The sequence below is a fragment of the Coregonus lavaretus genome (assembly GCF_964263955.1).
Source record: "Coregonus lavaretus genome assembly, chromosome: 28".
Classification (NCBI taxonomy): Eukaryota; Metazoa; Chordata; class Actinopteri; order Salmoniformes; family Salmonidae; genus Coregonus; species Coregonus lavaretus.
The window spans coordinates 29,626,211-29,647,644 of record NC_140015.1 but is presented as its reverse complement, the minus strand read 5'-3'; the positions used below and the strand labels follow the sequence as shown (position 1 = coordinate 29,647,644).

Here is a 21,434-nt window from a genome sequence, read left to right as displayed (position 1 = left end):
GAACGAAGAGTGTCTTATCTGCACATGTTTGTACAATTATTGTTACAGAGTATGTTTACTAGTTCAGTAGACACACACACACACACTCACACACACACTTGCTCTGGTTTACAACTCAACCAACAACTATCATTCTACTATTAACTCTGGGCAGATGTTGTGCAACGTCGCTGTTCACTGGTAATAAAACTCTTACAGTTTAACCAGCTAGTGTTGTCATATATAAGTAGACGGTGGAGTTTGATCCTCTGGTCAGAAAGGAGACCTAGACTGGACTGGAATTTTCCTTGAGGTGAGAAGTGTTTGAGGCTGAATGTACAATATACACCATGTGAACTGCCATAGGACCGGCCAACTGGAATTAAACCCTGAGTCTGACTACCCGCTGACAGGTGAGTACTGTATGGTTCAGTACTCTTAAAAGCAAGGTGACGATTGTCCTTGAGTTAGTGTTTGGTGTGAGGATATTGTATGAATGGTGTGTGGGAATTAAAACATGGACTGTAGAATAGTTGGTCTCTCTTGATAACACTTTACACTGTGGAGCTTCTCAGCATACACTGAGTATACAAAACATTAAGGAAACCTGCTCTTTCCATGACAGACTGACCAGGTGAATCCAGGTGACAGCTATGATCCCTTATTTATGTCACTTGTTAAATCCACATCAATCAGTGTAAATGAAGGGGAGGAGACCGGTTAAAGAATGATTTTTAAGCCTTGAGACAGTTGAGACATGGATTGTGTATGTGTGCCTTTCAGAGGGTGAATGGGCAAGACAAAAGGTTTAAGTGCCTTTGAACGGGGTATAGTAGCACCGGCTTGACAGTTTCCCGTGTGTATCAAGAATGGTCCACCACCCAAAGGACATCCAACCAACTTGGCACAACTGTTGGAAGCATTGGAGTCAACATGGGGCAGCATCCTTGTGGAACGCTTTCGACACCTGACAAATTGAGGCTATGAATCAGGATAATGTATAAACTCTGGTCAGGGTCCAGTGTGTATAGTGTAAAACCTCTATATGTATGTGTGTTTCGGAGGGGTTGGGTTAAAATAGGAAGTAACATTTTGGTTGGACCTTGTGTGCAATTGAGCAATAAAGTGAATTTAATCTAGTGAATGAAGTGTTTGGAGGTTCTATTGTGATTAGAATCAACAATGACTACATTTCCCACACCAGCAGGATACGCAATCACTCCCTGAGAATTCCAGTGACCTTTGACCCTACAGTATGGCTACCACCCAGGGGACCAGCGTGTCCCCCTCCCAATCCCCAGGTGTAGGTGTACCCACCCTGGTCACCGTAGACATTGTGGTGCTCGTTGTCTACTTCCTACTTGTGCTGGCTGTGGGCCTCTGGGTAAGTAAGAGAAAACTTGGGAAATGACACCCTATTGCTATGTAGCTGGCCAAAAGTAGTGCACTATATAGGGAATAGGATTCAATTTCTAAATGATTTGAACCAGATGCTATTCAGTAGCTCTAGTGAGATTTACTGAAACATGTCATGTGCTCTATTGGGATATATATTTTTTGTTGCTCTACAGTATATCCTTGCATCTGAATCTCAAAGTAGATTTGTTCTACTTCAGAACACTCCTTCAGCACACTAATTCAGCACACTCCTTCAGCACACGAATTGAACACACTAATTCAGCACACTCCTTCACCACACTAATTCAGCATGCTCCTTCAGCACACAAATTGAACACACTAATTCAGCACACTCCTTCAGCACACTAATTCAGCACACTCCTACAGCACACTAATTCAGCACACTCCTTCAGCACACTACTTCAGCACACTACTTCAGCACACTCCTTCAGCACACATTGAAGTCTGAATAGAGAATTTGTCTAACAGCCAGTCCTTCTCTTCCAGTCCATGTGGAAAACCAAGCGGAGCACGGTGGATGGATACTTCCTGGCAGGAAAGAGCATGTCCTGGTGGCCGGTGAGTGAAAAGAAACAGAGATGTTGCTATGGAAACTACACACAAATTACATCCACTCTGTATGTTGAATGGATTCCAGATGTTTGATGCCAAGAGGAAACCATGTTGATTTATTCCAGGACCAAACCAGATGGTGAAACAAAGCAGCCCTTGTATTGTTATTGGGGTGAAACTGCGATTTTATATGGGGAGATATGAATACAATGGGGTTGGCTTAAAGTCAGACATTGTTGTATTGTCATTCACTCATTCTGTCTGTGTCTGTCATTCTCTCTCTCTTTATCTCTCTTACACTCTCTCTGCAGGTGGGCACCTCTCTGTTTGCCAGTAATGTGGGTAGTGGCCACTTCATGGGCCTGGCAGGCTCAGGAGCGGCAGCGGGCATCGGTGCTGTGGCATATGAGTGGAACGTAAGACCATGAAATTGGACATTATAATTCACTTTAAACTGGGCATAAAATGTGTGAATCTCTATTACAGATGTAGGATCTTAATTTGATCACCCTGTAGCAGGAGAACTTTCCTGCAATGCAGGCAATTTAGGTTTAAAAAGGCTTCTGAAGTTTGTAATTTCCACTTAGAAATTTCAGACTAGATTTTTCCCTCACGAAAAAAGTATCAACCCTACAAAAATCTCCATTAATTATAATCCACATAATAATTCAAATTTCCTGTTGCTGCAGGATTAATTAAGACCCTACATCTGTACATTATTTTGATAGGAAATACAGTATGGTTTAATGCTAACATAAAAATACTACTTTTTTATACTAAGTTTAGCTTAAATCACTTACAAGTATCAATGTCTCTGATTGGCAGGGGATGCTGATGGTGCTGCTCCTGGGTTGGCTTTTCCTGCCCATCTATATTGCTTCCGGGGTGAGAGGTCAACCAACACCTTTCTGTCAGTGTACTGTCTGTACTACTGAAATATCACACAACCCACGAGTAGGCCTACTGAAATTCTATGCAACATCAAAAAGCATTGTGCCTATTTTACTTAGTACACCAGATTAGTACCTCACTTTCCTCTCTGTGTACTGAGACACAACACATTCCTCTCTGTACTGAGAACCAACACTTTCCTATCTGTGTACTGAGAACCAACACTTTCCTCTCTGTGTACTGAGAACCAACACTTTCCTATCTGTGTACTGAGAACCAACACTTTCCTCTCTGTGTACTGAGAACCAACACTTTCCTATCTGTGTACTGAGAACCAACACTTTCCTCTCTGTGTACTGAGAACCAACACTTTCCTCTCTGTGTACTGAGACGCAACACTTTCCTCTCTGTGTACTGAGACACTTTCCTCTCTGTGCACTGAGAACCAACACTTTCCTCTCTGTGTACTGAGAACCAACACTTTCCTCTCTGTGTACTGAGACGCAACACTTTCCTCTCTGTGTACTGAGACACTTTCCTCTCTGTGTACTGAGAACCAACACTTTCCTCTCTGTGTACTGAGAACCAACACTTTCCTCTCTGTGTACTGAGACACTTTCCTCTCTGTGTACTGAGAACCAACACTTTCCTCTCTGTGTACTGAGAACCAACACTTTCCTCTCTGTGTACTGAGACGCAACACTTTCCTCTCTGTGTATTGAGACACTTTCCTCTCTGTGTACTGAGACGCAACACTTTCCTCACTGTGTACTGATACACTTTCCTCTCTGTGTACTGAGACACTTTCCTCTCTATGTACTGAGACACTTTCCTCTCTGTGTACTGAGACACAACACATTCCTCTCTGTACTGAGAACCAACACTTTCCTATCTGTGTACTGAGAACCAACACTTTCCTCTCTGTGTACTGAGAACCAACACTTTCCTCTCTGTGTACTGAGAACCAACACTTTCCTCTCTGTGTACTGAGACGCAACACTTTCCTCTCTGTGTACTGAGACACTTTCCTCTCTGTGCACTGAGAACCAACACTTTCCTCTCTGTGTACTGAGAACCAACACTTTCCTCTCTGTGTACTGAGAACCAACACTTTCCTCTCTGTGTACTGAGAACCAACACTTTCCTCTCTGTGTACTGAGACGCAACACTTTCCTCTCTGTGTACTGAGACACTTTCCTCTCTGTGTACTGAGAACCAACACTTTCCTCTCTGTGTACTGAGACACTTTCCTCTCTGTGTACTGAGAACCAACACTTTCCTCTCTGTGTACTGAGAACCAACACTTTCCTCTCTGTGTACTGAGACGCAACACTTTCCTCTCTGTGTATTGAGACACTTTCCTCTCTGTGTACTGAGACGCAACACTTTCCTCACTGTGTACTGATACACTTTCCTCTCTGTGTACTGAGACACTTTCCTCTCTGTGTACTGAGACACTTTCCTCTCTGTGTACTGAGACACAACACATTCCTCTCTGTACTGAGAACCAACACTTTCCTATCTGTGTACTGAGAACCAACACTTTCCTCTCTGTGTACTGAGAACCAACACTTTCCTATCTGTGTACTGAGAACCAACACTTTCCTCTCTGTGTACTGAGAACCAACACTTTCCTATCTGTGTACTGAGAACCAACACTTTCCTATCTGTGTACTGAGAACCAACACTTTCCTCTCTGTGTACTGAGAACCAACACTTTCCTCTCTGTGTACTGAGAACCAACACTTTCCTCTCTGTGTACTGAGAACCAACACTTTCCTCTCTGTGTACTGAGAACCAACACTTTCCTCTCTGTGTACTGAGAACCAACACTTTCCTCTCTGTGTACTGAGACGCAACACTTTCCTCTCTGTGTATTGAGACACTTTCCTCTCTGTGTACTGAGACGCAACACTTTCCTCACTGTGTACTGATACATTTTCCTCTCTGTGTACTGAGACACTTTCCTCTCTGTGTACTGAGACACTTTCCTCTCTGTGTACTGAGACGCAACACTTTCCTCTCTGTGTACTGAGACACTTTCCTCTCTGTGTACTGAGAACCAACACTTTCCTCTCTGTGTACTGAGAACCAACACTTTCCTCTCTGTGTACTGAGACGCAACACTTTCCTCTCTGTGTATTGAGACACTTTCCTCTCTGTGTACTGAGATGCAACACTTTCCTCACTGTGTACTGATACACTTTCCTCTCTGTGTACTGAGACACTTTCCTCTCTGTGTACTGATACACTTTCCTCTCTGTGTACTGAGACACTTTCCTCTCTGTGTACTGAGACACTTTCCTCTCTGTGTACAGAGACACTTTAGATCACAGTAGTGCTAACTTGTTTAATCATTAATGTTCTGTTCTGTCTGTTCCCTTTATCATGCAGGTGACAACCATGCCTGAATACTTGCAGAAGCGATTCGGGGGGAAGAGAATACAATTATTTATAGCTATTTTGTATTTATTCATTTACATCTTCACAAAGATATCGGTAAGTAAAATCAAAACTCTTCTTTGTATCTCATCAGCTATTTACTTTCTCAATACAACATTGGTTTTGATGTGGCGGCAGGTAGCTTAGTGGTTAAGAGCGTTGTGCCAGTAACCGGAAGGTCGCTGGTTCTAATCCCCGAGCCGCCTAGGTGAAAAATCTGTCGATGTGCCCTTGAGCAAGGCACTTAACCCTAATTGCTCCTATAAATCGCTCTGGATTAGAGCGTCTGCTAAATGACTCAAATGCAAATGCAAAATGTGAATTTATTGTATGAATTGAGATCGCTTGCTCCGCTGCTGCAACCTGTGCTTGTGTGTGCAGGTGGATATGTATGCTGGGGCAGTGTTCATTCAACAGGCCCTGCAGTGGAACATCTATTTAGCTGTGGTGGTGCTTCTGCTCATCACTGCTCTCTACACTGTAGCAGGTACCCTTCTATTGTCTCACTCTTTCACTAATTTTCTCTCTATATATCCCTTTCTCTCTTTCACTCTCTTCCAAAACAATCAGATTTAGTTTCCTAAAGACTACCAGTTCAAACATACAGCCAAATACAACAACCAAACAACCCTAATTGAAATGGAAAACACTCAGTTTGTCTGTGACAGATGATGTATGTCCAGTACTGGTTCAGTGTTGTGTTGTTTCAGGTGGACTGGCAGCAGTCATCTACACAGACGCTGCCCAGACTGGCATCATGCTGATAGGAGCACTCACCCTCATGGGCTTCAGTAAGTCTCCTACTCTTACAATGGTCAATACTGGATCTGCTTTGGTGCTGTGTTGATTGGTGGCTACTGTATACACTGAGTATACCAAACATTAGGAACACCTTCCCAATATTGAGTTGCCCTCAGAATAGCCTCAATTCGTCGGGGCGTGGAGTCTAAAAGGTGTCAAAAGCGTTCCACAGGGATGCTGGCCCATGTTGACTCCAAAGCTTTCCACAGTTGTGTCAAGTTGACTGGATGTCCTTTGGGTGGTGGACCATTCTTGATACACACAGGAAACTGTTGAGCGTGAAAAACCCAGCAGCACTGCAGTTGTTGACACAAACCGGTGTGCCTGGCACCTACTACCATCTACACTGATTGAAGTGCCATCAAGAAGGGATCATAGCTTTCACCTGGATTCACATGGTCAGTCTATGTCATGGAAAGAGCAGGTGTTCGTAATGTTTTGTATACTCAGTGTATGTATCAAATACTTTGTCTTTAATCAGAAAAAATAGTTTTCAACTAGATTTTAGATTTTATTGTCAGATTTTCATGTTGTTCACTCTCTGTATAGGTTAGACTCTGTACAGTACAGTACAGTTTGCCTAACTGTCTAACTCTGCCCTACTCTGTGGAGGTTTCGCTGAGGTGGGGGGCTGGAACGCCCTCCTAGAGCGGTACGCTACGGCCATCCCCTCGGTCCGTGACCCCAACACCACTTGTGGCATCCCCCGGGATGACGCCTTCCACCTGTTCCGTGACGCCGTGACCTCTGACCTGCCCTGGCCGGGCATCCTCCTGGGCATGTCCATACCCTCCATGTGGTACTGGTGCTCAGACCAGGTAACAGTGACACTGCTCAGGGACAGTCACTAGTATTTACCTCTATACCAGGCGGTGTCAGAGGAAGGCCCTAAAAATGGTCAAAGACTCCAGCCACCCTAGTCATAGACTGTTCTCTCTGCTACCACATGGCAAGCGTTACCGGAGCGTCAAGTCTAGGTCCAAAAGGCTTCTTATCAGCTTCTACCCCCAAGCCATAAGACTCCTGAACAGCTAATTAAATGGCTACCCCGACTATTTGCATTGTCCCCCCCCGACTAACCTGTGCCCATGCACATTGACTCTGTACCGGTACCCCCTGTATATAGCCTTGCTACTGTTATTTTACTGCTGCTCTTTCATTATTTTTTATTTTTATTTCTTACTCATCTATTTTTTTTACTTAACACTTATTTCTCTTAAAACTGCATTGTTGGTTAAGGGCTTGTAAGTAAGCATTTCACTGTAAGGTCTACACCTGTTGTACTCGGCGCATGTGACAAATACAATTTTATTTTATTTTATTTGACTAGATGGCGGTATCTGAAGATCTGAGGTATCAGAATTGATACACCTTAAAGGGGAATGGAAACACTAGGCTTTAGAACACCATCTAACTGTAAATCGCCATATTGGCATTGTTCCATCACTGGCAGGAGAGTTTTGATACACCTTAATAATAAAACAGATGGATTGTTTAAGTGCTCTATAGACTTGGGAGGCACATTCAGCTGCTCTGTCAACAGTTCCAGTCACTGATCCTGTAATGTGTTGAATCCAGGTGATAGTGCAGCGCTCCCTGTCTGCTAAGAACCTGCTCCATGCTAAAGGAGGCTCCCTGCTGGCTGCCTACCTCAAGATCCTGCCCTTCTTCATGATGGTCCTGCCTGGCATGATCAGCAGAATACTCTACCCAGGTACAATGTCCTAACTGCTACGCTTTGGTAGTACCTCTAGAGTGGATACTGTATCCAGGTAAAACCTGTTGATACCGCCATCAAACAGAAAGGAGACAGTGTATGTACAGCAGTGTTGTTGTTGTTGCGTCTAGACGAGGTGGCGTGTGGTGACCCTGATGTGTGTACTGAGGTGTGTGGGAACCCAGTGGGCTGTTCAGACATCGCCTACGCCAAACTGGTTATGAAGCTACTGCCCTCAGGTGAGGAAGTCTTCTTCTCTCTGTAACATTGTGTATATCTGTCTTTCTCACTTCCTGTACACACAAACATCTGCTGTGCGTTTCTTTCACTCTCTAGCCCTGTTTATACCTGATTATTTTTCTCCCCAATTTCGTCATATCCAATTACGATCTTGTCTCATCGCTGCAACTCCCCAACGGGCTCGGGAGAGGCAAAGTTCGTGTCATGCGTCCTCCGAAACATGACCCGCCAAACCACGCTCCTTAACACCCGCCCGCTTAACCCAGAAGCCAGCCACACCAATGTGTCAGAGGAAACACTGTTCAACTGACATCCGAGGTCAGCCTGCAGGCGCCCGGCCCACCACAAGGAGTCGCTAGAGCGCGATGAGCCAAGTAAAGCCCCCCCGGCCAAACCCTTCCCTAACCAGGACGACGCTGGCCAATTGTGCGCCGCCATATGGGACTACCGATCACGGCCGGTTGTGACACAGCCTGGGATCGAACCCGGGTCTGTAGTGACGCCTGCGATGCAATGCCTTAGACCGCTGCGCCACTCGGGAGTAAACCTGGTTCTAACATGCAGCCTTTGTCCTGATCTTGTGCACATTCTGATTGTGCCCACATTTTTTTGAGAAGTGTAGACGATTAAAAGATGCATTGTGATCTGATTGTACTCAGATCTTATGAGTGTAAACAGACAATATCAGCACAAGATCAAGTTGAAGGCCGCATGTTTCAAATATACACATATACACTTCATGCGATGCGCACTGCAGAGAACACCGGAAGAAGAATTACCACAGTGAATTATTGTAATGCTTGTTTGTGTGTCAATTAATCCCATAAGGGATGGGTTGCCAACTGCCGATTTGACACGAAAATAAAATGTCATTCAAATTTCATACACACATGCATGTGACCTTACACATTCTCCCTCTTTCACTCTCTCTTTCTCTCCCTCGCTGTCTTTCTCGCTCTCTCTGTGTACTCTCCATACTGCTGTGTCTCTCTCTTGCTCTCCAGGTCTGCGTGGTCTGATGATGGCGGTGATGATCGCTGCTCTCATGTCCTCCCTCACCTCCATCTTCAACAGCTCCAGCACCATCTTCACCATGGACCTGTGGAGGCACATCCGGCCCCGCGCTACTGAGTGGGAACTCATGCTTGTGGGAAGGTACACATACACATGCAAATAGTCACATGAATGAAATCACACACACATGCACACACACACACCATACCATCATACTGTGTCCTATCCTCCTCAGGATGTTTGTGCTGGTTCTGGTGGCGGTGTCAGTGCTGTGGATCCCTGTGGTCCAGGCCAGTCAGGGAGGACAGCTGTTCATCTATATCCAGTCCATCAGTACCTACTTCCAGCCTCCTGTTTCCATCGTCTTCCTGACTGGATGCTTCTGGAAGAGGACAAACGAGAAGGTGTGTGCGTGTGTGTGTTGGGGATTAAACCTGGCGCCGACGAAGATGGCAACCTCGCAACTAGCTCTTAGGAAACTTTGAAGTATTTTGTTTTTTTATGTATTATTTTTTATATTATTAGCTCAGAAAGTGTTTTGTATCATTACATACAGCCGGGAAAAACTATTGGATATCAGAACGGCGGTAACTCACCAGCATTACGACCAGGAATACGACTTTCCAGATGAAGATCCTTTGTTTGCTCTCCCCAGGGCAATTTAACTGATTCCAGCAGCTGACCTAAAACATCGCCGGCGGAGGAGAGGCACTCAGAGCGGCCTGCTGGTTCGACTTAGGAGGTGCGCTCACCACCCACCACTTCTAAGTATACTACTCGCTAATGTTCAGTCTTTGGATAACAAAGTCGACGAGCTCAGGGCAAGGATTTCTTTCCAGATGGGCCTGTAACATACTTTGTTTCACGGAAACATGGCTCTCTGGGGATATTCTGTAGAAATCGGTCCAGCCAGATGGGTTCTCAGTTTATCGCGCAGACAGAAATAAATATCTCTCCGGGAAGCAGAAGGGTGGAGGTGTGTGTTTCATGATTAACGACTCATGGTGTAATTGTAGTAACATACAGGAACTCAAGTCCTTTTGTTCACCCGACCTAGAATACCTCACAATCAAATGCCGACCGTATTATCTCCCAAGAGAATTGTCTTCAGTTATTGTTACAGCCCTGTATATCCCCCCTCAAGCCGATACCACGACGGCCCTCAAAGAACTTCACTGGACTTTATGCAAACTGCAAACCACATATCCTGAGGCCGCATTTATTGTAGCCAGGGATTTTAACAAAGCAAATTTGAGGACTAGGCTGCTGAAGTTCTATCAACATATCGACTGTTGTACTCGGGCTGCTAAAATCCTCGACCATTGCTATTCAAACTTCCGGGATGGTTATAATGCCCTCCCTCCCGCCCTCCTTTCGGCAAATCTGACCACGACTCCATTTTACTCCTCCCTTCCTATAGGCAGAAACTCAAACAGGAAGTACCCGTGCTAAGAACTATTCAACGCTGGTCTGACCAATCGGAATCCATGCTTCAAGATTGTTTTGATCACGCGGACTGGGATATGTTCCGGGTAGCTTGTGAAAATAATTTTGACAAATACACTGAAACGGTGACTGAGTTTATCAGGAGATGTTGTGCCCACTGTGACTATTAAAACCTACCCTAACCAGAAACCGTGGATAGATGGCAGCATTCGCGCAAAACTGAAAGCACGAACCACCGCATTTAACCATTTACATTTACATTTTAGTCATTTAGCAGACGCTCTTATCCAGAGCTACTTACAGTTAGTGAATGCATCCATGTTATGTTTTTTTCATACTAGCCCACCGTGGGAAACGAACCCACATCTCTGCCGGCCAAACCCTCCCCTACCTTGGACAACGCTGGACCAATTGTGCGCCGCCCATGGGTCTCCCGGTCGCGGCCGGCTGCGACAGAGCCTGGACTCTAACCAGGATCTCTAGTGGCACAGCTAGCACTGCGATGCAGTGCCTTAGACCACTGTGCCACTCGGGAGTAACCATGGCAAGGTGACTGGGAATATGGTAGAATACAAACAGTGTAGCTACTCACTCCGTAAGGCAATTAAACTGGCAAAACATCAGTATAGAGACAAAGTGGAGTCGCAATTCAATGGCTCAGACACAAGACGTATGTGGCAGGGTCTACAGACAATCACGGACTACAAAAGGAAAACCTTGAGAGACTAGTCAAGGATCATATCACCTCTACCTTACCTGTCACCCTAGACCCACTTCAATTTACTTACCGCCCCAATAGATCCACAGACGATGCAATCGCCATCACACTGCACACTGCCCTATCCCATCTGGACAAGAGGAATACCTACAGTGGGGAAAAAAAGTATTTAGTCAGCCACCAATTGTGCAAGTTCTCCCACTTACAAAGATGAGAGAGGCCTGTAATTTTCATCATAGGTACACGTCAACTATGACAGACAAAATGAGGAAAAAAAATCCAGAAAATCACATTGTAGGATGTTTTATGAATTTATTTGCAAATTATGGTGGAAAATAAGTATTTGGTCAATAACAAAAGTTTCTCAATACTTTGTTATATACCCTTTGTTGGCAATGACACAGGTCAAACGTTTTCTGTAAGTCTTCACAAGGTTTTCACACACTGTTGCTGGTATTTTGGCCCATTCCTCCATGCAGATCTCCTCTAGAGCAGTGATGTTTTGGGGCTGTCGCTGGGCAACACGGACTTTCAACTCCCTCCAAAGATTTTCTATGGGGTTGAGATCTGGAGACTGGCTAGGCCACTCCAGGACCTTGAAATGCTTCTTACGAAGCCACTCCTTCGTTGCCCGGGCGGTGTGTTTGGGATCATTGTCATGCTGAAAGACCCAGCCACGTTTCATCTTCAATGCCCTTGCTGATGGAAGGAGGTTTTCACTCAAAATCTCACGATACATGGCCCCATTCATTCTTTCCTTTACACGGATCATTCGTCCTGGTCCCTTTGCAGAAAAACAGCCCCAAAGCATGATGTTTCCACCCCCATGCTTCACAGTAGGTATGGTGTCTTTGGATGCAACTCAGCATTCTTTGTCCTCCAAACACGACGAGTTGAGTTTTTACTAAAAAGTTATATTTTGGTTTCATCTGACCATATGACATTCTCCCAATTCTCTTCTGGATCATCCAAATGCACTCTAGCAAACTTCAGACGGGCCTGGACATGTACTGGCTTAAGCAGGGGGACATGTCTGGCAATGCAGGATTTGAGTCCCTGGCGGCGTAGTGTGTTACTGATGGTAGGCTTTGTTACTTTGGTTGTGGACAGGTGTCTTTTATACTGATAACAAGTTCAAACAGGTGCCATTAATACAGGTAACGAGTGGAGGACAGAGGAGCCTCTTAAAGAAGAAGTTACAGGTCTGTGAGAGCCAGAAATCTTGCTTGTTTGTAGGTGACCAAATACTTATTTTCCACCATAATTTGCAAATAAATTCCTAAAAAATCCTACAATGTGATTTTCTGGAGAAAAAAATTCTCCATTTGTCTGTCATAGTTGATGTGTACCTATGATGAAAATTACAGGCCTCTCTCATCTTTTTAAGTGGGAGAACTTGCACAATTGGTGGCTGACTAAATACTTTTTTCCCCCACTGTATGTAAGAATGCTGTTCATTGACTACAGCTCAGCATTCAACACCATAGTACCCTCCAAGCTCATCATTAAGCTCGAGGCACTGGGTCTAAACCCCGCCCTGTGCAACTGGGTCCTGGACTTCCTGACGGGCCGCCCCCAGGTGGTGAAGGTAGGAAACAACATCTCCACTTCACTGATTCTCAACACTGGGGCCCCACAAGGGTGCGTGCTCAGCCCCCTCCTGTACTCCCTGTTCACCCATGACTGCGTGGCCAAGCACGCCTCCAACTCAATCATCAAGTTTGCAGACGACACAACAGTAGTAGGCTTGATTACCAACAATGACGAGACAGCCTACAGGGAGGAGGTGAGGGCTCTGGGAGTTTGGTGCCAGGAAAATAACCTCTCACTCAACTTCAACAAAACAAAGGAGATGATCGCTCTCCAGAGGGTTGTGCGGTCTGCCGAACGCATTACCGGGGGCAAACTACCCGCCCTCCAGGACACCTACAGCACCCAATGTCACAGGAAGGCCAAAAAGATCATCAAGGACATCAACCACCTGAGCCACTGCCTGTTCACCCCACTATCATCCAGAAGGCGTGGTCAGTACAGGTGCATCAAAGCTGGGACCGAGAGAATGAAAAACAGCTTCTATCTCAAGGCCATCAGACTGTTAAATAGCCATCACTAGCACATTAGAGGCTGCTGCTGCCTATTGAAATCACTGGCACTAGTCACTTTAATAATGTTTACATATCTTGCATTACTCATCTCATAATTATATACTGTATTCTATAATATTCTACTGTATCTTAGTCCATGCCGCTCTGTCATTGCTTGTCCATATATGTATATATTCTTAATTCCATTCCTTACTTAGATTTATGTGTATTGGGTATATGTTGTGAAATTGTTAGATATTACTTGTTAGATATTACTGCACTGTCGGAGCTAGAAGCACACGCATTTCACTACACCCGCAATAACATCTGCTAAACACGTGTATGTGACAAATAAAATTTGATTTGATTTGAGAGAGAGAGAGAGATGGGGAGAGAGAGAGAGAGAGACAGAGACAGAGACAGAGACAGAGAGAGAGAGAGAGAGAGAGATAAAGAGAAAGAGACAGAACAGAGAGAGAGAGGTAGAAAGTGTAAGTACAGAGTAAAGTATGTGAGGTTCTTGTTGTGTCTGTAGTGAAGGTTTGTAGTGAAAGTATCTGTAGTGAAAGTGTCTGTAGTGAAGGTGTCTGTAGTGAAAGTTTGTAGTGAAAGTGTCTGTACTGAAGGTATGTAGTGAAGGTGTCTGTGAAGTTGTCTGTAGTGTAGTGAAGATGTCTTTAGTGAAATTGTCTGTAGTGAAGTTGTCTGTAGTGAAAGTGTATGTAGTGAAGTTGTCTGTAGTGAAATTTGTAGTGAAAATGTCTGTAGTGAAGGAGTCTGTAGTGAAGGTGTGTGTAGTGAAGGTGTGTGGTGAAAATATGTGTAGTGAAAATGTATGTAGTGAAAGTGTATGTAGTGAAGTTGTCTGTAGTGAAAGTGTGTGTGTAGTGAAGATATGTGTAGTGAAAGTGTGTAGTGAAAATGTGTACTGAAGGTATGTGACATGAAAGTGTGTAGTGAAGGTGTCTGTAGTGAAGTTATTTGTAGTGAAAGTGTCTGCAGTGAAGTTTGTGTGTAGTGAAGCTATGTGTAGTGAAGGTATGTGTAGTGAAGGTGTGTGTAGTGAAGTTGTGTGTAGTGAAAGTGTGTTTAGTGAAGGTGTCTGTAGTGAAGTTGTGAAAGTGTCTGTAGTGAAGGTGTGTGTAGTAAAGGTATGTGTAGTGAAGGTGTCTGTAGTGAAGTTGTCTGTAGTGAAAATGTCTGTAGTGATGATGTGTGTAGTGAAGGTATGTGTCGTGAAGGTGTGTATAGTGAAGGTGTCTGTAATGAAAGTGTCTGTAGTGAAGGTGTGTGTAGTGAAAATAGGTGTTTGCATCTGAAAATAGACTGTTCTTGGTTTTTCACCTACAGGAATGAAATGCTGCTCAATTTGCAATCAGATTGCAGCACCAGTCAGATTGCAGTACCAATCAGATGTATTGAAAGATGATGTAGAGATTAAATGTCCCTCCTTTGTGTTCTGCAGGGGGCTTTCTGGGGCCTGTTCCTGGGCCTGCTGGTGGGCAGTGTGAGGATGGCCCTAGACTTCATCTATCCCTCACCACTGTGTTACCAGGAGGACAGCAGGCCTGATGTGGTGAAACACGTCCACTACCTCTACTTCTCCACCATGCTGTCTCTGCTCACCCTGGTGGTGGTGGTGGGGGTCAGCCTGGCCACGGAGAAACCCAGCCCAGAGCAGGTGAGGGGAGGGGAGGCTGGGGAGTGCAGAGGGACCAGAACTACAAAACAGAACTCAAAGACAGTATCTTGATCTTGATTGTGATTGTGATGGCAATTGTGTATTTGAACAAATCAACCTATTTCAACGACACTGTGATAAATTAAGAATTTGCATTTACAGTACTGTATAAATCAAATATACAGTGGGGAAAAAAAGTATTTAGTCAGCCACCAATTGTGCAAGTTCTCCCACTTAAAAAGATGAGAGAGGCCTGTAATTTTCATCATAGGAACACGTCAACTATGACAGACAAAATGAGAAAAAAAATTCCAGAAAATCACATTGTAGGATTTTTTATGAATTTATTTGCAAATTATGGTGGTAAATAAGTATTTGGTCAATAACAAAAGTTTCTCAATACTTTGTTATATACCCTTTGTTGGCAATGACACAGGTCAAACATTTTCTGTAAGTCTTCACAAGGTTTTCACACACTGTTGCTGGTATTTTGGCCCATTCCTCCATGCAGATCTCCTCTAGAGCAGTGATGTTTTGGGGCTGTCGCTGGGCAACACAGACTTTCAACTCTCTCCAAAGATTTCCTATGGGGTTGAGATCTGGAGACTGGCTAGGCTACTCCAGGACAATGAAATGCTTCGTAAGAAGCCACTCCTTCGTTGCCCGGGCGGTGTGTTTGTGATCATTGTCATGCTGAAAGACCCAGCCACGTTTCATCTTCAATGCCCTTGCTGATGGAAGGAGGTTTTCACTCAAAATCTCACGATACATGGCCCCATTCATTCTTTCCTTTACACGGATCAGTCGACCTGGTCCCTTTGCAGAAAAACAGCCCCAAAGCATGATGTTTCTACCCCCATGCTTCACAGTAGGTATGGTATTCTTTGAATGCAACTCAGCATTTTTTGTCCTCCAAACACGACGAGTTGAGTTTTGGTTTTATCTGACCTTATGATATTCTCCCAATCCTCTTCTGGATCATCCAAATGCACTCTAGCAAACTTCAGATGGGCCTGGACATGTACTGGCTTAAGCAGGGGGACACGTCTGGCAATGCAGGATTTGAGTCCCTGGCGGCGTAGTGTGTTACTGATGGTAGGCTTTGTTACTTTGGTCCCAGCTCTCTGCAGGTCATTCACTAGGTCCCCCTGTGTGGTTCTAGGATTTTTGCTCACCGCTCTTGTGATCATTTTGACCCCACGGGGTGAGATCTTGCGTGGAGCCCCAGATTGAGGGAGATTATCAGTGGTATTGTATGTCTTCCATTTCCTAATAATTGCTCCCACAGTTGATTTCTTCAAACCAAGCTGCTTACCTATTGCAGATTCAGTCTTCCCAGCCTGGTGCAGGTCTACAATGTTGTTTCTGGTGTCCTTTGACAGCTCTTTGGTCTTGGCCATAGTGGAGTTTGGAGTGTGACTGTTTGAGGTTGTGGACAGGTGTCTTTTATACTGATAACAAGTTCAAACAGGTGCCATTAATACAGGTAACGAGTGGAGGACAGAGGAGCCTCTTAAAGAAGAAGTTACAGGTCTGTGAGAGCCAGAAATCTTGCTTGTTTGTAGATGACCAAATACTTATTTTCCACCATAATTTGCAAATAAATTCATAAAAAATCCTACAATGTAATTTTCTGGATTTTTTTTCTCAATTTGTCTGTCATAGTTGACGTGTACCTATGATGAAAATTACAGGCCTCTCTCATATTTTTAAGTGGGAGAACTTGCACAATTGGTGGCTGACTAAATACTTTTTTTCCCCACTGTAAACTTGAGATAGAAGGGGACAGTGTTTTCTAACTGTGAGCACGATATGGCCTGTTACTGTAGGCCTATCACTAACCGTTGCTGTGTTTGTGTTGTTGTTGCTACGGAACAGATCAGCCGCCTCACCTGGTTCACCAGATTTGATAAGGTGGAGAAGAGCAGTGGAGCTCTGGAGACTGTAGAGACTGTGACTAGTGCTACAGAGACCAAGGAGAGTGCAGAGCAGGAGATAGAAGACAGAGAGCAGGAGAAGACTAACGGCGAGGCACACCTTCAGAGGAAAGGTGGGTAGTGTTGTCCCTTGTTAGGTAGTAGTAGGCTAATACTGGTAAGTTGCTTCAACAATTCTAAGGACCATGTTTCATACAATACTCACAATCCCAGTGCTTGAAGTGGACTGAAATAGGTGCCAGCACTTATTTTGGGTGCCAGTACTGTTTATATTTAGGTGCAGGAATATTTTTAAGCCAGCAATATTCTATAAGAGATGCCGGTACTCAAAATTGAGGCGCAAGTACTGGTGTGTTCCAGCCCAAGTCAAACACTGCCCATACACATATACCCACACTTCTCTCTCCCCAGACTCTGTCTCCTCAGTAGCCAGTGTGAGGAGCCAGTCCAGGCTAAAGGCCGTCCTCTACTGGCTGTGTGGGATGGAGAGGCAGAAGGAGGGTGACAGAGCTCCCCAACCCCCTCCTCTTCTCGACCCCGCTATCTCTCTGGAAGAGGACCCATGCCTTAGCCACGTGGTCGACGCCAACCTCATCATCTGCCTCGCCATCGCCGTCTTTATCATTGGCTACTGGGCCTAGTGAGGAATTCTCAACAGCCAATGATATTGGCAGGGACAGGTGGAGCTTGGCCATTGCTGCAGCCAATCGGCAAGCATCATAGGAGTGTCGCTGAGGTGTCACAGCAAAGGCTGTTATTTATTATTGTATAATAGCATTGTATAGTTTTGATTGGCAGTGTTTAAATGGGAATGATGCCTCTCAATATGCTACATTTATTATAGTTCTTATTAATTGTATACATTCCACAGTGGTGGAAAAGGTACCCAATTGTCATACTTGAGTAAAAGTATAGATACCTTAATAGAAAGTTACTCAAGTAAAAGTGAAAGTCAGCCAGTAAAATACTACTTGAGTAAAAGTCTAAAAGTATTTGGTTTTAAATATACTTAAGTATCAAAAGTAAATGTAATTACTAAAAAATACTTAAGTATCAAATGTAAAAGTATATAAATCATTTAAAATTCCTATTATTTAGCAAAGCAGATGGCACAATTGTCTTGTGTTTTAAAATTTCGGATAGCCAGGGGCACACTCCAACACTCAGACATTATTTACAAAAGATGCATTTGTTTTTAATGAGTCCGCCAGATCAGAGGCAGTAGGGATGACCACATGTTCTCTTGATAAGTGCGTGAATTTGACTATTTTCCTGTCCTGCTAAGTATTCAAAATGTTGGTTGTCAGGGAAAATGTATGGAGTAAAAAGTACAATATTTTCTTTAGGAATGTAGTGAAGTAAAAGTAAAAGTTTTCAAAATATAAATAGTAAAGTAAAGTACAGATACCCCAAAAAACTACTTAAGTAGTACTTTAAAGTATTTTTACTTAAGTACTTTACACCACTGACATTACATTAGATTAGAATATACAGTACAAATTCAGTGAACATACCAGTATAAATTCAGTATTAAACTGACATGAATAAACATGGAATATTACTGTTTTAATTCATGTTTTGTTTTATTTATTTGGAGTAATAATACCAAAAACTATTTTCCTTTAATAACAGAGGAGGATCCATTCACTCATTATCAAAAATCTTTGTTCATCTTCAGGTTGAAAAGACACTCATGAGCAGAAATAAAGCGACGCAAATCACATTCAAAACGTATAATGTAATTTAAAAAAAGGCAATAATCAAAGGCATAGTGAGAAGCCAAGTTTCCCACTAAAGATTGTCAACATAATAGCCTGAATTTGAATAATAATCATAAAATAAAACCTGGGCTATTGTTCTGTTGGGTTGTTGCTTGTCCATTTCCTGAGCTAAAATAATCAAAACGGATATCAAAACAAATCCAATCATTTCTCAAATAAAAGTTATATGTAGCAGGGAATGTCCAATCTATCCCTTTTCTTATATAACTTTTCTTTTAAAAGGGTGAATCTGTGATTGGTATACACATTTTTGGCGGGGGTGACCGTTTTGTTTGAATTCCAGATTGCCCCTTTAATGTCACAGCTCTGTTCAATAATTTATCACATGGTTTGATTGGGGTTGAATAAAACACAGTCCTATAGTATATTAAGGTAAGACAGGTTAAAAACAACATCAACAAATGAAACAGGGTGAATATTGGGAGTGGAGAAGGCACCGTATGAAATGAATGCAGTTACTTAAATTGCACTCCTCACTGATATTTCTTTGGTCCTTGGCAACCATTTAATAAAACATTTATGTTATAAACACAAAGCAGCACACTCACCAAATTTTATTATTAATCAACTGGCATCTTTGGTCCTTGAGAGCTCCTGTCAAATCAAGTATGGCAATTTGTAGGATTTATTTGGCTCACCATGTATATTGGCTCATCAATAGTCTGTAAGCACTTTCTGCATGACATTTTTATTATTTGGCCCATTAAAAACCATTAAAAAAAGTTCTCAATGGGGGAAAATTGCAGTTTTGTAGACAATCTTAGGTAATGCATTGAGGACATGTATACAAATTAGCAATTTCCATTCAAAAAACATTCCTACAACCACCATACAATGCACCACAGGGAAGAATGTTGCATAATACAAAAATACTAGTTCTCAGCTTTTAGGTTTACAAGCTTAGCCTCCCACCCCACCCCCATTCAATGTCAACATTCTACAATGGATCCAAAGATCAACAATGAAACAGTATATTCAGATTTGCATCGGATGCCTCCAGGTACTGGGTCATAACATTACAGCTTCGCTGTTCAGTGGTTATATATACAGTACCAGTCAAAAGTTTGGACACACCTTCTCCTTCAAGGGTTTTTCTTTATTTTTACTATTTTCTACATTGTAGAATAATAGTGAAGACATCAAAACTATGAAATAACACATATAGTAACCAAAAAAGTGTTAAACAAATCAGAATATACACTTAACCAGCATGGCTACCACAGCATTCTGCAGCGATACGCCATCCCATGTGGTTTGCGCTTAGTGGGACTATCATTTGTTTTTCAACAGGACAATGACCCAACACACCTCCAGGCCGTGTAAGGGCTATTTGTCCAAGAAGGAGAGTGATGGAGTGCTGCATCAGATGACCTGGCCTCCACAATCACCCGACCTCAACCCAATTGAGATGGTTTGGGATGAGTTGGACCGCAGAGTGAAGGAAAAGCAGCCAACAAGTGCTCAGCATATGTGGGAACTCCTTCAAGACTGTTGGAAAAGCATTCCAGGTGAAGCTGGTTGAGAGAATGCCAAGAGTGTGCAAAGCTGTCATCAAGGCAAAGGGTGGCTACTTTGAAGAATCTAAAATATATTTTGATTTGTTTAACACTTTTTTGGTCACTACATGATTCCATATGTGTTATTTCATAGTTTTGATGTGATGTGTTATTTCATAGTTCTGATGTCTTCACTATTATTCTACAATGTAGAAAATAGTCAAAATCAAGAAAAACCCTGGAATGAGTAGGTGTGTCCAAACTTTTGACTGGTACTGTATATATATATTGTCCAGTCCCAGTACAGGCTTGGGTGATTCAATAGAAAGCTACAGTGGCATCTCTAGCTGCAGGCCAAGTTCCTATCATATTTAGCAGGTTGAAGGTTCAATGAACATGGGGTGATCCTGTGGTCCAGTTCCAGCACTGTTCAGGGTTGATGGTTTATGGATATGGATGGAAGGGCGTTGGTGTGGTCTAGTATTGAGGGTGGTGGGTGCTAACAGTGTTGCGTTTGGATTATGTAGTATGAGAAGGTTGTCTAGTCCCTGTATTGCTGTAGAGAGTAATGTTGGTTAGGGGTTGTTTGTTCCAGACAGTATTGCTCACTGGATTGATGGTCCAGTCTGTTGAGGCTCAGAGCTGACTCTGACTACGGCAATTGGCTGAATGGCTAGCATATTGACCAATTGGGCAGAGGCAGAATGTTTTTTTGGTGATGTCAGTTGGAGTGATCCCTCCCGCTTTCACAGAATGGTGCTCTCTAATTGGATCTCAGGGTCCGAGGGTGGGGTTGGAGAGGGGGCGGGCTCGTGACCAGCAGAGCTCTCCCCTTGTATGTCCACCGTAATTTCAGGGATAAGGGCTCGGCCAATCCCCTTCAAGTTCAGGCTGGGATCTACAGAAGACATTTAGATTGACAGGTAAGTGATCAATCAGGCAAAACACAGCCTACTAGGGTTGGGATGAATTCCATTTGAATTCAGGCAATTCCAGTTCAAGAATTGAGAAGTGCTATTTATTAGCAAATTCAGGGGATAAATGAAAATTCCAGTTCAAAAAGTGCCATTTATTGTTTTCAAATAGGATTTTTCAATTTCCGTTCACTTCCTGAATTGATGGAATTGACCCTAACCCTATAGTACACCACTATCAGTCTGCAGCAAGATGCTCTACAGAACAGACAGAGACACACATCCCCTAGTGTCACCAAACAGACCATATCCACATCAGACA

The 21,434-nt window shown here is 43.4% G+C and overlaps 2 protein-coding genes across 2 annotated transcripts in view; one reads left to right on the top strand and one right to left on the bottom strand.

The window, feature by feature from the left end:
* Nucleotides 1–1,234: 1,234 nt before the first annotated feature.
* On the top strand, nucleotides 1,235–17,562 carry slc5a11 (solute carrier family 5 member 11; the record flags this gene model as incomplete). Its single annotated transcript, XM_084144909.1, has 15 exons — nucleotides 1,235–1,363; nucleotides 1,885–1,956; nucleotides 2,262–2,366; nucleotides 2,776–2,835; nucleotides 5,236–5,340; nucleotides 5,665–5,770; nucleotides 5,994–6,074; nucleotides 6,697–6,902; nucleotides 7,663–7,798; nucleotides 7,933–8,040; nucleotides 9,046–9,196; nucleotides 9,291–9,459; nucleotides 14,769–14,984; nucleotides 16,863–17,034; nucleotides 17,333–17,562. The coding sequence occupies 15 exons, from the start codon at nucleotides 1,235–1,237 to the stop codon at nucleotides 17,560–17,562; spliced, it is 2,046 nt and encodes a 681-aa protein (XP_084001035.1).
* A 1,821-nt stretch (nucleotides 17,563–19,383) lies between these two features.
* The window catches only part of LOC311104552 (rho GTPase-activating protein 17-like), an 89,340-nt gene continuing 87,289 nt past the window's right edge, over nucleotides 19,384–21,434 (bottom strand). Inside the window, exon 20 of the mRNA XM_084146420.1 lies at nucleotides 19,384–21,096. Coding sequence (XP_084002546.1) covers nucleotides 20,945–21,096 — 152 coding nt within the window. The 3' untranslated portion in view covers nucleotides 19,384–20,944. The remainder of the gene's footprint in view (nucleotides 21,097–21,434) is intronic.